The sequence below is a fragment of the Monomorium pharaonis genome, chromosome 4 (assembly GCF_013373865.1).
Source record: "Monomorium pharaonis isolate MP-MQ-018 chromosome 4, ASM1337386v2, whole genome shotgun sequence".
NCBI classification, from domain to species: domain Eukaryota; kingdom Metazoa; phylum Arthropoda; class Insecta; order Hymenoptera; family Formicidae; genus Monomorium; species Monomorium pharaonis.
Genome location: NC_050470.1, coordinates 13,916,652 through 13,934,536, shown reverse-complemented (window position 1 = coordinate 13,934,536; position 17,885 = coordinate 13,916,652). Strand labels below are relative to the sequence as shown.

The 17,885-nt window shown below is 29.4% G+C and overlaps 1 protein-coding gene across 2 annotated transcripts in view; it reads right to left on the bottom strand.

The window, feature by feature from the left end:
* The window catches only part of LOC105832409 (fasciclin-1-like), a 365,719-nt gene extending 354,252 nt beyond the window's left edge, over positions 1–11,467 (bottom strand). The window contains exons 1-2 of one of the 2 annotated variants that reach the window (XM_036285356.1): positions 11,350–11,467; positions 2,274–2,622 (exon numbers count right to left, since the gene is read on the bottom strand). In XM_036285356.1, the coding sequence (XP_036141249.1) occupies positions 2,274–2,504 (231 nt within the window). In that variant the 5' untranslated portion in view covers positions 2,505–2,622; positions 11,350–11,467. Of the gene's footprint in view, positions 1–2,273; positions 3,025–11,349 lie in introns of those variants that run through there. The other variant, XM_036285355.1, reaches the window with a different exon arrangement.
* Between the last annotated feature and the right edge of the window lie 6,418 nt (positions 11,468–17,885).

Sequence of the window (17,885 nt, the reverse complement as noted above, 5' to 3'; positions counted from 1 at the left end):
TATATAAAACTGTAAAAATTATGTCAATTACGCAATTTTTGTAGTTTTACATAGCACTTTATTTTAAAATAGTCCTGTAATAGTTCGCAGCTATAACATCATATAATAATTTTTTATATAAATTTTTTTCTGTGTAACATTTTATTCAACTTGAGATTTATTATATTAGATAAAATTAATATAAAATTAATTTGAAGTCAATTTTAATTATTTTAAATAAACAATATATTACCTTTCAATAAATATCTAGTAAAGTTCATAAAATATTTACTGAAAACAATCTTATTTGTATATGTAATAAAATAAACATTAATTTGAAAGAAGATAATGTTTTCTTATTTTTACAATCAAACGTTAAATTTTAAGTAAATATTTAGCCTATTTTAAGTTTATAAGAAAGTCTTTACGAAACAACTAATTAAATTTAAGTTAATTTTTTATCAACTAAAAAAGAAGCGTTTATTAAAATTTTATTTGTAAATTGCTTAAATTAAACAATTATTTATTAAAATCTAATTAATAGTTATTTAATTTTAGTAGCACAACATTAAAAAATAGTTAATAATTATATAAATAAATATTTTTTATACTGTGATAAAAAAATAAGGTATGAAAGTGGATGTTCATACGAACTAAAACATCCACTTTTACAAATTATTCGTTTTAATATTACAAATGAATATTTCAATATAAATTTTATTACAAAAACTTGGCGCCGCTAAACCAAATAATTTGTTTTAATACGAAATAGCTTTCTTATAATCTAACTTGCATAATAAAATGATAATTACTTGAAATTACAATTTCTCACAATAGAAATCGTAATGGCAATTTATACGTGTAACATTATACACGTATTGAATGCCATTACGATTTCTATTGTAAGAAATTGTAATTTCAAGTAATTATTATTTTATTATACGCGCGCACGCGAGACAGAGAGAGAGAGAGAGAGAGAGAGAGAGAGAGAGAGAGAGAGAGAAATTGATTGATTACAATTTATTTAAGCGGAGGGTAAACCCTGTACGGCTCCCAAAAATAATATATACATGATAGTAAACATAAAATATAACAGTGGTACAATTGAAAGAAAATGATACAAAAAATCGATAGAGATAACAATACGTAGCAAAATAATATAGAAAAAGTAAAAGTGTACAAAGATGAAAAACAATATTACAAAGAGTATGTAAAAATATAAATACTAACAAAGGGAAGAGAATACAAGAAAGTAGTATGATGCAGTGCAAGTGAGTAACTAAAATGAGATGTAGCAGTAAAATACTAAGATAGAGCATAATGCGCGTCTATTACGCTATAGAAACTACAACGAAAGAATAGTAACAGAAGTGGAAATACAGTAGTAATAATAATAATAATAAAGATCGAATGATGAAATGATATGAAACAAGTATAGCAAAAGTGATACAAGAAGCAATACAAAAAATGTGCCACTCAAACGTAATAAGTCTTCTACTTGAGTGATGGCATGTTCGCTGTAGTAGCAAGGCCCTCGACTTCCACTAGGTGAGCCTAAGCTACACTGTCGCATACAGGAGGAAGGAGTGAGATATAGGCCTGAGGTATGTATGTCAAGCAATGGAAAAATAAAAGAGACGGAGAGATAAAGAAAGTAATCAGCGAGAGAGAGAGAGAGAGAGAGAGAGAGAGAGAGAGAGAGAGAGACATTCGAACGTACGCACGCATAAGAAACTGAGATATTAAAAATTGCTTTCTTATAAACAAAATTATATACTAACACACATACACACATACACGCAGCGCGCGCACGCACGCAAACACGCACTTACACATTCAGATGCACGCACAAAAGAAAAAGAAAGAGAGCTGGCAAATTATTCGGTTTAACGGCGCCAAGTTTTTGTAATAGAATTTGTATTACTGTACAGTCCAGTAAAAGGTTTATAAACAAGTAGTTAAAAAGGGACAAAAATACCTCTTTAGAACGCTCTCACACAGTTATTTTACTTTATTTATTTTAAATGTTAAAAATAATTCATTACCCTTTAGCAGACAATCTCTCATTCTAAACAATATTATAATTTAATTCCAATTAATTAACCTTTGGTATTATTTAATCAAATTATTTATTCAAAACAACTTTTTTTTGGATTGACTACATTTTTTTTCTTTTTTTTTTTCTTTTTTTCCCATTTTTTTCAATCATTAAAATTTATAACAATCACAATAAAATATTAATGAGTATAATAATACATGTATATATAATAATTAATCGCTGAACAGCGTCTTACCTTAGATAAATCCTTGTTATACTGGATTCTTTGCTCGACGCTTTCGCTGGCGACGAGCACCACAGTCATTAAATTAAAAATGATCATGGCTTGTGTAGGCCTCTCTCTCTCTCTTCCTCTCCTTGATCTCTCTTTCTTTTTCTCCACACTCTTTTCGCTGTACGTATTCACAATACGGAGGGTAGCACGGTACTGCTGCTCCCGCCATTGAGTTCTGGCCAGTAAATACATGTCGCACCACGAGCGCTATCAGGCATATTGATTGACTGTTACGTAATGCGCATGCGATCATTCAATTTAATTCTACCAGATACTTGGTAACTATTACAAAACTATTTAGTTCGGCCAACTATACTGGAAAAATTGATTGTTAATAGTCACCAAATACATTTAGTTGTGACTATTAATTAAATGTTTAATAATTATTACTATATTTAGTAATAGTTACTGAATCTTTGATTGGTCCATTTATACACGCGAATCTAATGTGAAACATAATAGCGCCGCGAGCTATCATTACTGAAGCAATCAAGCATCGGTTAATGTCGTGTTCCTGCCTGTCGTGTATTTTGAACTTACAAGAATAACTATCCCTCATATATTGATTCGATTGCATTGTATCATTTCTATGTATAAAAAAATAAAGAAAAAGAGGTTGTTGTAGCGCCCCAATCAGCAAAACAATATTGAAAAATTGTTTTTAATAGTATTTAAAAAACATTTTTAAAAACTATTAAAAAATTGTTTTTAATAGTATTTAAAAAACATTTTTAAAAACATTTCTAAAAACTTTAAAAATAATGAGATAAGTTTTCTTTTTTAAATTAAAAAAAACGTTTTTTTAAATGTTTAGACAATTTTTTTAACATTTAATAAATATTTGTTTTAAAATTTAAGAAAATGTTTTTTTGAGATTTGGTAAATAATTTTTTTAATATTTACTAAACATATTTACAACAAAAGCAAAAAATTGATTGCACTATTAAATAATTTTATAAATTCAACGTAACCTCATCAATCTAATAAATTTCTACGATAATTCTGTAAAGGGGAGAAGACTATACAGAGAATCCCAGAGCATACTGGTCACTGTTCGTAAAAAGGTAGATGGGATCGAGATGAACATAAAAGTCCAATATTGTTATGGATTTGGTCTGCTAATAACCGAAATATAAATTTTTTTAATTATGCGAATGAGAGCGCGCCTTGCGCGCCGAAGGAAGGGCTCGAGCCGCTCGAGCCACAGCACAGCCTACTGTCTCAAGGATTGGCTGCTGGCAGCAGGGGGAAAAAGGAGAAGAGCGCCGTCGCCGCTTCCACGTCTCGCAGCACCACGCCTAAGCTCGCGTCGATGGCTGCTACGCACACTCGCGATTACATGACGAGATTATGAATTATTAATAAAAATAGGACAAAAAGTATAGCGGAATAAGCAGGTGAAATCTGCCCCCGCACTAATCAAGCTCAAATTGATATCATTAGTTGGCACCTTTGAGATGTAAAACTTTCCCAAATATTAGCTACAAAATTGCATTTTTTGGGGAGTTATGGAGGGGAAATAAAAATAAAGAAAGTGGTTTTTTTCGAAAATGGTTGGACCAATTTTAATAAAAAAAAATATATGTTGTAAACATCGTTTAGACAAGTTTAAGAAAATTTTAAGTAATTTTTGTGATAAAAAAACCCAATAAAAAAATTTTTTAATTTTTTATGAATTTTTTGGGGGGTGATAGTTCTGAGATACCACGTTTATATTTTCACAAAAACATCTCTAGATTTTCTTCTTTAACACATTTTTTTCAAATCAATCGGAGTGGTGGAACATGGTTAAAAATAATAATTCACACCGCGCCGTTGTGCCGCGCCGCGCCGGCTGGGCGACCGCGCCGCGGCGCACGGCGATTGTTGTCATGTTGAACTTACATACTAGTTGCAGTGTTGCAATGTTTAGTTGCCAAGAAAAATTATGATATAATAATATAAAATATAATAACACATATAATATTTCCAGGACGTTTGCAGTTAGCCTATAAAACTTATCGTTTCGGCAGTTTATCACGAGGAGATTGCAGTACGTTTTTAAATTCCATATGTTCGGGGTGCTTTTTTAACGTGAGTTCCCTTGCCTCTCACATTATTTATCATCGGGGTGCTTTTTGAAAGTGAGTTCTCTCGCCTCTCACATTATCTTTTTGGCGAGTGGACTCACATTAAAAAAGCACCTCGATGATAGATAATGTGAGAGGCGAGGGGACTCACTTTAAAAAAGCACACCGATGATAAATAATGTGAAAGGCAAGGGGATTCACAATAAAAAAGCACCCCGAACATATGGAATTTAAAAACGTACTGCAATCTCCTCATGATAAACTGCCGAAACAATAAGTTTTATAGGCTAACTGCAGACGTCCTGGAAATATTATATGTGTTATTATATTTTATATTATTATATCATAATTTTTCTTGGCAACTAAACATTGCAACACTGCAACTAGTATATAAGTTTAACATGACAACAATCGCCGTGCGCCGCGGCCGGGTCGCTCAGCCGACGCGGCGCGGCACGGCGGCGCGGTGTAAATTATTATTTTTAACCATGTTCCACCACTCCGATTGATTTGAAAAAAATATGTGTTAAAGAAGAAAATCTAGAGATGTTTTTGTAAAAATATAAACGTGGTATCTCAGAACTATCACCCCCCAAAAAATTCATAAAAAATTCAAAAATCTTTTTATTGAGTTTTTTTATCACAAAAATTACTTAAAATTTTCTTAAACTTGTCTAAACAATGTTTATAATATATATATTTTTTTTTTATTAAAATCGGTTCAACCATTTTCGAAAAAAACCACTTTCTTTATTTTTCTTCCCTTTTCCATAACTCTCCCAAAAATGCAATTTTATTGTAGCTAATATTTAAGGAAGTTTTACATCTCAAGGGTGCCAACTAATGATATGAATTTGAGCTCGATTAGTGCGGAGACAGATTTCACCTGCTTATTCCGCTATGTCCTTTAAATCGTAATAAACTTCTGTAAATAAGAAAGTTGAAAGAGAGAAAGCAATGGAAACGTATGAAACCTGCAAATAATATAATATTTGCCGCATCAAATTCTCTCATCGTTTTTTATAAAATATTAAATTAACGAAGATTTATCACGATTGATTCTTTATACATTCTCCTTTCGTAACCATCTTATTAGAAAATTACGAAATGCACGAAATACTATCCCTAATATGCACTTTTTGTAAAATAACACGATAGAAAAATATTCACGTTTGATCTAACGGCTTCAGGATAAATTATTCGATGCGACTTCTACGGTAATTATAGGTAATTAGAGATCAATGTTATGTCAAGTATCGTTAGTATGGTTAACTACAAAGGATTTTCTCTTGTATATGATAGAGAACTTCGAATTTCTTCTATCGTTAATACATTATAAGTCACTAAAAATCTGTCGTAATTAATAATGCAATTAAAGGTAGAAGAAACTATAAATTTTCTATGGTTATAAAAGAAAATTCTTTGTTGTGTTAAAATACATGATATTGAACATTAATTTTTAAGCATAATTATTGTAGCATCGCGCCTAAGCTGTCGTGAAATCGTTACATCAAGAGGGAATATTTTTCTGTGTTATTACAAAGAGTGTAACATACTATGGATAAGTATTTCGCGTATTTTAATACGACACCTCTCTTTCTCTCTCTCTCTCTCTCTCTCTCTCTTTTTCTCTGAAGTACTACGTAGTACACAAATACAATAAATATTAGTACTTTTAACAACATCTTTAGTTTGTACTATTCTACTTTCATTATGTGTAATTTGAATCAAATTTTAACAATTATCATTTCTTTATATTTTTAGTGTTACACACGATCGACAAAAAAATTATCAAAAATTATCACTAAAACTGCGATAAATAATCAGCACGATACTTTCTTTCTGAGTGTCGTATCGTGTTTAATGTTAAAAGTGTTAATTCTTGATTTTTTTAACAAGATTACTATTTTTTAACACTTTTAACATTAAACACGATACGACACTCAGAAAGAAAGTATCGTGCTGATTATTTATCGCAGTTTTAGTGATAATTTTTGATAATTTTTTTTTCGATCGTGTGTAACACTAAAAATATAAAGAAATGATAATTGTTAAAATTTGATTCAAATTACACATAATGAAAGTAGAATAGTACAAGCTAAAGATGTTGTTAAAAGTACTAATATTTATTGTATTTGTGTACTACGTAGTACTTCAGAGAAAAAGAGAGAGAGAGAGAGCGAGAGAGAGAGAGAGAGAGAGAGAGAGAGAAAGAGAGGTGTCGTATTAAAATACGCGAAATACTTATCCATAGTATGTTACACTCTTTGTAATAACACAGAAAAATATTCCCTCTTGATGTAACGATTTCACGACAGCTTAGGCGCGATGCTACGATAATTATGCTTAAAAATTAATGTTCAATATCATGTATTTTAACACAACAAAGAATTTTCTTTTATAACCATAGAAAATTTATAGTTTCTTCTACCTTTAATTGCATTATTAATTACGACAGATTTTTAGTGACTTATAATGTATTAACGATAGAAGAAATTCGAAGTTCTCTATCATATACAAGAGAAAATCCTTTGTAGTTAACCATACTAACGATACTTGACATAACATTGATCTCTAATTACCTATAATTACCGTAGAAGTCGCATCGAATAATTTATCCTGAAGCCGTTAGATCAAACGTGAATATTTTTCTATCGTGTTATTTTACAAAAAGTGCATATTAGGGATAGTATTTTGTGCATTTCGTAATTTTCTAATAAGATGGTTACGAAAGGAGAATGTATAAAGAATCAATCGTGATAAATCTTCGTTAATTTAATATTTTATAAAAAACGATGAGAGAATTTGATGCGGCAAATATTATATTATTTGCAGGTTTCATACGTTTCCATTGCTTTCTCTCTTTCAACTTTCTTATTTACAGAAGTTTATTACGATTTAAAGGACATAGCGGAATAAGCAGGTGAAATCTGTCCCCGCACTAATCGAGCTCAAATTCATATCATTAGTTGGCACCCTTGAGATATAAAACTTCCTTAAATATTAGCTACAATAAAATTGCATTTTTGGGAGAGTTATGGAAAAGAAAAGAAAAATAAAGAAAGTGGTTTTTTTCGAAAATGGTTGGACCGATTTTAATAAAAAAAAAATATATATATTATAAACATTGTTTAGACAAGTTTAAGAAAATTTTAAGTAATTTTTGTGATAAAAAAACTCAATAAAAAGATTTTTGAATTTTTTATGAATTTTTTGGGGGGTGATAGTTCTGAGATACCACGTTTATATTTTCACAAAAACATCTCTAGATTTTCTTCTTTAACACATATTTTTTTCAAATCAATCGGAGTGGTGGAACATGGTTAAAAATAATAATTCACACCGCGCCGCCGTGCCGCGCCGCGTCGGCTGAGCGACCGGGCCGCGGCGCACGGCGATTGTTGTCATGTTAAACTTATATACTAGTTGCAGTGTTGCAATGTTTAGTTGCCAAGAAAAATTATGATATAATAATATAAAATATAATAACACATATAATATTTCCAGGACGTCTGCAGTTAGCCTATAAAACTTATTGTTTCGGCAGTTTATCATGAGGAGATTGCAGTACGTTTTTAAATTCCATATGTTCGGGGTGCTTTTTTATTGTGAATCCCCTTGCCTTTCACATTATTTATCATCGGTGTGCTTTTTTAAAGTGAGTCCCCTCGCCTCTCACATTATCTATCATCGAGGTGCTTTTTTAATGTGAGTCCACTCGCCAAAAAGATAATGTGAGAGGCGAGAGAACTCACTTTCAAAAAGCACCCCGATGATAAATAATGTGAGAGGCAAGGGAACTCACGTTAAAAAAGCACCCCGAACATATGGAATTTAAAAACGTACTGCAATCTCCTCGTGATAAACTGCCGAAACGATAAGTTTTATAGGCTAACTGCAAACGTCCTGGAAATATTATATGTGTTATTATATTTTATATTATTATATCATAATTTTTCTTGGCAACTAAACATTGCAACACTGCAACTAGTATGTAAGTTCAACATGACAACAATCGCCGTGCGCCGCGGCGCGGTCGCCCAGCCGGCGCGGCGCGGCACAACGGCGCGGTGTGAATTATTATTTTTAACCATGTTCCACCACTCCGATTGATTTGAAAAAAATGTGTTAAAGAAGAAAATCTAGAGATGTTTTTGTGAAAATATAAACGTGGTATCTCAGAACTATCACCCCCCAAAAAATTCATAAAAAATTAAAAAATTTTTTTATTGGGTTTTTTTATCACAAAAATTACTTAAAATTTTCTTAAACTTGTCTAAACGATGTTTACAACATATATTTTTTTTTATTAAAATTGGTCCAACTATTTTCGAAAAAAACCACTTTCTTTATTTTTATTTCCCCTCCATAACTCCCCAAAAAATGCAATTTTGTAGCTAATATTTGGGAAAGTTTTACATCAAAGGTGCCAACTAATGATATCAATTTGAGCTTGATTAGTGCGGGGGCAGATTTCACCTGCTTATTCCGCTATACTTTTTGTCCTATTTTTATTAATAATTCATAATCTCGTCATGTAATCGCGAGTGTGCGTAGCAGCCATCGACGCGAGCTTAGGCGTGGTGCTGCGAGACGTGGAGCGGCGACGGCGCTCTTCTCCTTCTTCCCCCTGCTGCCAGCAGCCAATCCTTGAGACAGTAGGTCGTGCTATAGCTTGAGCGGCTCGAGTCCTTTCTTCGGCGCGCAAGGCGCGCTCTCATTCGCATAATTTAAAAAATTTATATTTTGATTATTAACAGACCAAACTCATAACAATATTGGACTTTTATGTTCATCTCGATCCCATCTACCTTTTTACGAACAGTAACCAGTATGCTCTGGAACTCCCTGTATACATGTTTCAGCCAAGCCACGGTACCTGTTAGAACATGTTTAATTTCTGCGCCTAAAAAAACAGTCACCCATCCAAGTTCCAACCACTCCCGACGTTGCTTGACTTCGAAGATCGTACGCATCCTAATGCTTCGTGATGATCCATGAATACTTTATGTTAACGCATACATATTTGGTATACATTATTTCAATAGATGTCAGAAGGATGAAACATGTATAGTTAACTTATATTTTTATAAATAAATATAAAATATTACAATTTTTTACTGATTTTTACATATGCGAAATAGTATGTGAAATATGAAAAGATCTATTTTTGCTCTGTTCGTAAAAAGATAAAAAATAAATGTCATTTCTTATAATTTTTGAGTATTGTTAATATGCCATATTGTTTCAATAAGTGCAATGTTATCTTAATCTCCACTTTCTTTATGTTCCGATGTTTCAATCTGTGCCTCAGAGGTTTTATTTATACGCTTTTGTGACTTTTTCTTTACATAGATTCACTTCCTCTTTACACTTGATTTACGCTACATAATTAGTGAAACTTCCCAACCATAATTTAAATATTTTTTTAAATATTATTCTAAACAACTTTTTAAATGCAAAATAATTATTACGTAAACATTATATAAATGTTACGTAAATATTATTTTAAACAATTTATTAAAATATTCATTAATAATCAATAAACATTAATTAAATATTATATAAATATTTGTCTTAAATTATTATAATTATTGTAACTTAAATATTAAATCAAATCAGATAAATAAATATAAAATATTATTTTTAATATTTTTTTAAAGATAAAGTAAATATATAACATAAACATTTAATAAATGTTATATAAATATTATTTTAAACAATTTATTAAATTGTTAAATTAATATTAAATAAATATAAATTAAACATTATATAAATATTTGTCTTAAATTATTATTTCAAATAATTAATCATTGTAACATAAATATTATATTAATATTTAAAAAATATTTTTAAAGTATTACTTTAAATATTATTTTAAAGATGAAATAAATATTACATAAACATTAAATAAATAATGTTATGTAAATATTATTTTAAACGATTTATTAAAATGTAAAGTCAATATATTAAATAAATATTAATTAAATATTATATAAATATTTGTCCTAAATTATTTTAAACTATTTTAAATAATTAATAATTGAAATATAAATATTAAATTAATATTAAATAAATTTTTTTTTAAGTTTCATTTTAGATATTTTTTTTAATATAAAATAAATATTAAATAAACATTAAATAAATATTGCGTAAATCATTTTTTTAAACTATTATTTTTAATAAAAAATTAATTATTTTTAAATATTAAATAAACGTTAAATAAACATTTCATAAATATATTTTTTAAATCGTTGTTCAAAATAAATAATTTGTGTAAAATAAATATTAAATAAATATTAAATAAATATTATTTGTACAATAAACATTAATAATGTAAAAATAATTAAAAATATTTGAAAAACATTTAAAAAATATTGCTTGCTGATTGGGGCACGACGATTCACCGTTTCGCGCGCGTGTGAACGTGTGTGGCTTAAACTCTCGGAAATAATCTTATATATGGAAGAAATGGATATTTTTTTTAAAAATTGTGAATTGTCTCATCTCTATATTTTTCAAGGTAAGTCTAATTTATTATTTCCCTTCATTATTTATTTTCTCGAATGTTTGTCACAATAAAGTGATAAACTTTTATGAAGTTTAATCTGTAAAAAAATATGTAAAAATATATAATTTAAAATATAATTATATAAATATATAATAATTATATTAATTATATAATAATTATATATTAATGGACTCAATAATGATATTATTTTTGTATTACTTGTTTTTCTCTTATTTTAATTATTAAAGTCTGATATATATTTGTTATTATATATATTTGTTTGATATATATTTGTAATTAACATGTCCAGAAATAAGATTAATTTCAAGTGATTCGGATGCGCACTTAATAGCACTCATTCGTAACAAAACTTTGTCCTCAACTCATCCCAAATCAATTTTTACGAATATATTCCAAATATGCTACTTTAGGTTTAGATATTTATTTTAAAACTTACGAAATTAAACTACCGCACGAAAATAATTCGTATGACATTTATACTTCTTCATGCTTCTATTTTATTTGGTACAGATTTTGTTTCTCGGCTGACAATGATTTTAATACGAAGAACCAGATTTCAATTATAAACCTTGACTGTCAAGGCACATAAAAAAAATTGAAAATTATTTTATTAGTAATTAATTTAATATAATATAAATATAATTTAGTATAGTTTAATATATTAATATATTATATAATAATTTATTCTCTTACATATAAATATATTAAACATTTTATCTTGTTCATCTCTGTGTATTTTATTTTTAATTGCGTAATATTTTAACATTTATTTCAAATAAATGTCATAATTTACTTACTCACAAGGGAAGTATCACAAGTGTCCGACGCCAATTTGATTTCCCTTGAAATATGTTGTCAAACACACAAATTTAAGAGACACGTATTTTTTTTATGAGCGGAGTTTTATGTTTAGAGGGTGAACACCCCTTTGAAAAAAAAACAATTTTTTTCTTTCGAAGCAAATATCATTAGAAGTATAAAAGATAAAAAAACATTTTTTAAATAAAAGTTGTACGATTTCAAGAGTACTTTGAATTGGTAAAGAAAAAAAATGTTTTTAATTTTTTTGTTTAACAAAAACACCCCCACCATTATTTTTTTTAAATTAAAAAAAATTTTTTTGCTATATTAAAGGATTGCTTTTTTCTAAATTCAACCATGTATATTACAGTTATGTTACGAAATATCATTTTTGAGAATTAATTATAAAGATTTCCGTATATAAGCTATCCGTGCTCATATGCGCTTTGTATTATAATTTAAAAACAATTTAACAAATTGCACACACATTTTAATTGAAAACATATGATTTATACTTATCTTGAATATACTTATCTTGAATGTAAATCTAATAAGAGATAAAGATTAATTATATTTGATGAAAACATATAAATTGAAAACATGTAATTCATCACGTTCTTGATATGAGGGATACGTGACTAGTTCATTATATATATAAAAGAAAACGTACAAAAATGATTGCTATATATATACAGGGTGTAATGTAATCGGAAGCCATCCCGTAATGGAAAGATAGACGGGATCGAGATGAACATAAAAATCCAATATTGTCTTGGGTTAGGTCTATCAATAATCGAGATATAAATTTTTCAAATTGTACGAATGAGAGCGCGCCGTGTGAAGAGCCGAGACGCTCGAGCTGTAGCGCGGCCCACTGTGTCGAGCATTGGCTGCCGGCGGCGGGGGGAAGAAAGAGAAGCGGTGCCGCTGCCTGTGCTTCGCCGCCCTCGCGTCTCACTGCACCGCGCCAATACTCGTGGCAATGGCAGCTATGCACATTCGCGATTACTTGACAAATTAGGACAGTTAGCAAAGATATGACAAATTAAAACCGTAATAAACTGCTGTGATTAGGAAAGTCGAAAGAGCGAAAGCGATAGATACTTATGGAATCTACAAATAATCTAATTTCTATCGTAATTGTGAATAAGTAAATTAATAAAAGTTTTTCGTACATTCACGAAAGATTCTTTCTTTTTCTTAAATATCTTATTTACAGTATCATACAATTCTAACTTTGTTTCTTATCGAATTGTGTCGTACTGTTAAATCCTTGATGAAAACATTAATAAAAAATTAACATAAATTTACAATTGATTCTTAAAGTAATAATTTTCTTTTATAAGTGTATTATAATATTTGCCGCATCAAATTCTCTCATCGTTTCTTATTGTTTTTTTTCCATGGAATGTTAAATTAACAAAGGTTTATCACAATTAATATCTACGATTGATTCTTCATACATTCTCATTTTGTAAATATTTAATTAGAAAATTATAAAATGCGCGATATATCCATATAATATGTTACACTCATTGTTCATAACACGATAGAAAAATATCTCTTGATGTAACGATTTCACAATAGATTATGCCTTCTACGATAATTATGCTTAGAGATGTTCAATATCAAATGTTATTAATATAACGAAGAGTTTTTCTTTCATAACGATAGGGAACTCGGAATTTCTTTTATCTTTAATTACATTATTAATTACAACAGATTTTTACTGATTGATTCAGAATAGATATCAAGAAAAATACAAAAATCTAATTGGTTTCTCTTTCGTAATCCACTTGTCTGAAAAAAAAAGAATTTCAAGAAGTGATATCATTGTCTATCGTTCTCTCGTTTCCTGTTAGGAAAGTATATTTTCTCGTTGGAATATGACAAAATATCTACGGAGACATCGTGTTTAATAGTTCTGTTGGAATATTTCGTAAACTTAAGTTCTCTATTGTATAATAACGAAAGAAAACGCTTTGTTGTTAACCATACTGGTGACATTAACATCTCCAAGTATAATTACGATCGTATCGTATAATTTAATCACGAAATCGTTAGATCAGGCATGATACAAGATATTTAAGAAAAAGAAAGAATCTTTCGTGAATGTACGAAAAACTTTTATTAATTTACTTATTCACAATTACGATAGAAATTAGATTATTTGTAGATTCCATAAGTATCTATCGCTTTCGCTCTTTCGACTTTCCTAATCACAGCAGTTTATTACGGTTTTAATTTGTCATATCTTTGCTAACTGTCCTAATTTGTCAAGTAATCGCGAATGTGCATAGCTGCCATTGCCACGAGTATTGGCGCGGTGCAGTGAGACGCGAGGGCGGCGAAGCACAGGCAGCGGCACCGCTTCTCCTTCTTCCCCCCGCCGCCGGCAGCCAATGCTCGACACAGTGGGCCGCGCTACAGCTCGAGCGTCTCGGCTCTTCACACGGCGCGCTCTCATTCGTACAATTTGAAAAATTTATATCTCGATTATTGATAGACCTAACCCAAGACAATATTGGACTTTTATGTTCATCTCGATCCCATCTATCTTTCCATTACGGGATGGCTTCCGATTACATTACACCCTGTATATATAATAAACTAAAAGTCACGTATCCCTCAAATCAAGAACGTGACGAATTACATGTTTCAATGAAAATGTTTTCATCAAATATAATTAATCTTTATCTCTTATTAGGCTTACATGTACACTCAAATAAGTATAAATTGACAGTATAAATATAGTCATGTAGCAGTCTTACGTTCAATCAGTGCAATCGTTTTGTAATAATCATATGTGTGCAATTTGTTAAATTAATTTTAAATTATAATACAAAGCAAAGTTTAACATCTTTACAAATGATTTTCAATCCGCTTAATGTTGTTAGACTTTTATTGGCATATAAGTTCAATATATCTAACAGAAACGCCTGTAACTGAAGCAGAAATACAATTAAAAGAAAACATACAAAAATTATTGCTAGATAGCATTTTTCACTATAATGGATTGGAAGTGATGGAAGAAACCTATCTCGATTATCAAGAACCTTATAAATTACACAGTTTCGAAATAATTGAAGATGACGAAGAAGCATGGAGTGAAGATAATTTAAATTCTCATCTACAGTGTTCAAACAGTGAGGTAAATTTTGACAGTACTTATAAAAGACGAGCTGTTGAATATTGGCGAAATTTGGACGATAATAAAGAAATTAACCACAGAAAAAGGCATCGTTCTCTAAAATCAGTATAAAGTAATTTTAAAAGAGTTTCATCTGAACGTCAGTTAAGACGATGGGAAGAACAACTACAATCAACTGGATAGAAATCGTTTGGAAAAATTATCTTATATCTCCAAATTTACACACAATAAATTTACTGCAGCTATTGAATCAGGATTTATGGTTCATGATATCGATTTAAAAAGATGGGCTTTACAAGCTCAAGAAGAAATAGGAAATGTAATTCCTATATTTAAAGCATCTCACAGCTGGATATCAAGATTCAAGAAATCCCACCGAATTGTTTCAAGAAAAGTTACAAAGTTTGTAACTAAAAGAACAGTGGAAGATTCTATTGATTTACAAAATTCAGCAAATAATTTTTTAAAAACAGTAAAACCACTTATTGAACAGTTTGGAGCAGAAAATGTTTATAATTTTGATCAAAGTGGTTTTCAATTAGAAATGCATTCTGGAAGATCATGATCTCCTAAAGAAATAAAAAAAGTAGAGCGTATCGTACAATCTGTGTCATCAACAATCCATTCATACACGATACAACCAATAATATCATGTAATGGTAATTTGCTGTCACCTTTATTTATTATTTTGAAAGAAGCTAACGGCGAATTTGGACCAAGAGTACAAGAAACTTTATTTAAACCAACAAATGTTATTATAAAAGCATCGAAATCTGGTAAAATGACATCAGGTAATATAAATTTCCTTTTATAAGATTTTAGATTTTTAAATATTAATAATTTAAAAGAAATATAAATTTAGATAAACAATTACATAAAATTATATAATAAAATTAATCTCTGATACATAATCAATTATCATCTTTATGAAATTTTATATTTAATTTAACAATCTAATAACAATCATAAGAAAGTTATTAAATTAATTTATATTTGTTACAGATCATTTTAAAATGTAGTTAGAAGAAACTTATTTTCCAAACATTGGTTCTAATAGCGTTCTTCTTATCGATTCATGGACCGGACATTGTCTCAATATCATTTCGGATTTAACACCTTTAGATAAACATATTATTACTATGATTATACCGAAAGGTACTACAGGAAAAATACAACCATTAGATGTTTACGAATTTAGAATTTGGAAAAATTTTGCTAAAAGATTTTCAGATATAGTTTTATTATTGGAATGTGATATAAATTTGCATGAACGAAATAATATAATAAAGTTGTAATCTTTGATACATAATCAATTGTCATCCCCGCGATATCATAACTTATTTAAATATTCGTGATTTAAAAGTGGTTATACAAACGAAAGACCACAGGAATTTGAAAATCCAGTAAAATTTAGTTTGGATGATACTTCAACAACATGTGATATCGAAGGTTGCAATAATGTAGCTATAGTAAAATGTTCATGGTGCAAAAAATCATTATGTTTAAAACATTTCTTCGTTGAGTATCATTATTGCAATGAGTATAATGAGTAAATGATACAATACAAAATGTATAAATTTATTGTATAAATATTTAAAAATTATTTTATTAATAAATCTTTAGAAATGATTGTGATAATGTAAATCACAATCTTATTAGGTAAATAAACAAAATATAAAAGCATAAGACCAAAAATAGCTTTAAGAAAATAATCACAAAATATTATAAAGAAATAATGTACAGAAATTAGTAAAATTAAAAAATTTACTAATTTTAAAGAGAAGTAATAAAAACCATTATAATTCTTAAATATTATTATTTATAATTTGTGATGCTAAAATCAATTATATAGATTTCTATTATATATCTTATCAAAATTATGTATAATCTTGTTTAGACGATAATTATTTGCGTACATGAGCACGGATAGCTTATATACGGAAATCTTTATAATTAATTCTTAAAAATGATATTTCGTAACATAACTTTAATATACATGGTTGAATTTAGAAAAAAAAAATCCTTTAATATAACAAAAAAATTTTTGTTATTTAAAAAAAATAATAGTGGGGGATGTTTTTGTTAAACAAAAAAATTTTTAAAAATTTTTTTTCTTTACAAATTTAAAGTACTCTTGAAACCGTACAACTTTTATTAAAAAATTTTTTTTTATCTTTTATACTTTCGATGATATTTGCTCCGAAAAAAAAAATTGTTTTTTTTTTCCAAAGGGGTGTTTCACCCTCTAAATATAAAACTCCGCTCATAAAAAAAAATACGTGTCTCTTAGATTTGTGTGTTTGACAACATATTTCAAGGAAAATCAAATTGGCGTCGGACACTTGTGATACTTCCCTTGTCAGTATTTATTATTTGACACTTACGGACACATACGTCAAAGCGACTCCGCACACTCGGATTTACTATTTCGACAGTGTTACTAACCTGCGGAAATTGAAATTGTATTGTCTAGAAAATTTTGCTGGTATTAACATTTTCCATCTAGTTTGTCGAGAAAAAGTCGTGTAACACAAGTACATAAAAAATCTTGCCGCATGACGCAAACTTCACTGCGCAAATGTCATGGCCGCTACTAATAAGCTTTATCTGGAATTTAGCTGTCAAATTCACTTTCAGTTGAAATATCTCAAAAACTAAAATTATAATCAAAAATCTAATAGCAATTTTATTATGTAATATTAATATGAGCTTCTAGTAGGAATAGAAGGGTGGTTCTGACCCATGGGATCTCAGGGGGGGGTGAGGGGCGGGGGGGGGGTATGACGTCACGGGGGGGGGGGGTATGACGTCACGGGGGGTATGACGTCACGGGGGGGTATGACGTCGCGGGGGGTATGACGTCACGGGGGGGTATGACGTCGCGGGGGGTATGACGTTGCGGGGGGAGGGGGGGGGCTTATCAGTGTAAACATTTTTATATAAACTCAGTTGTAACCTGATATAAACATTTTTATATAAACTCAGTTGTAACCTGATATAAACAAATCCCAGCCGCTTAT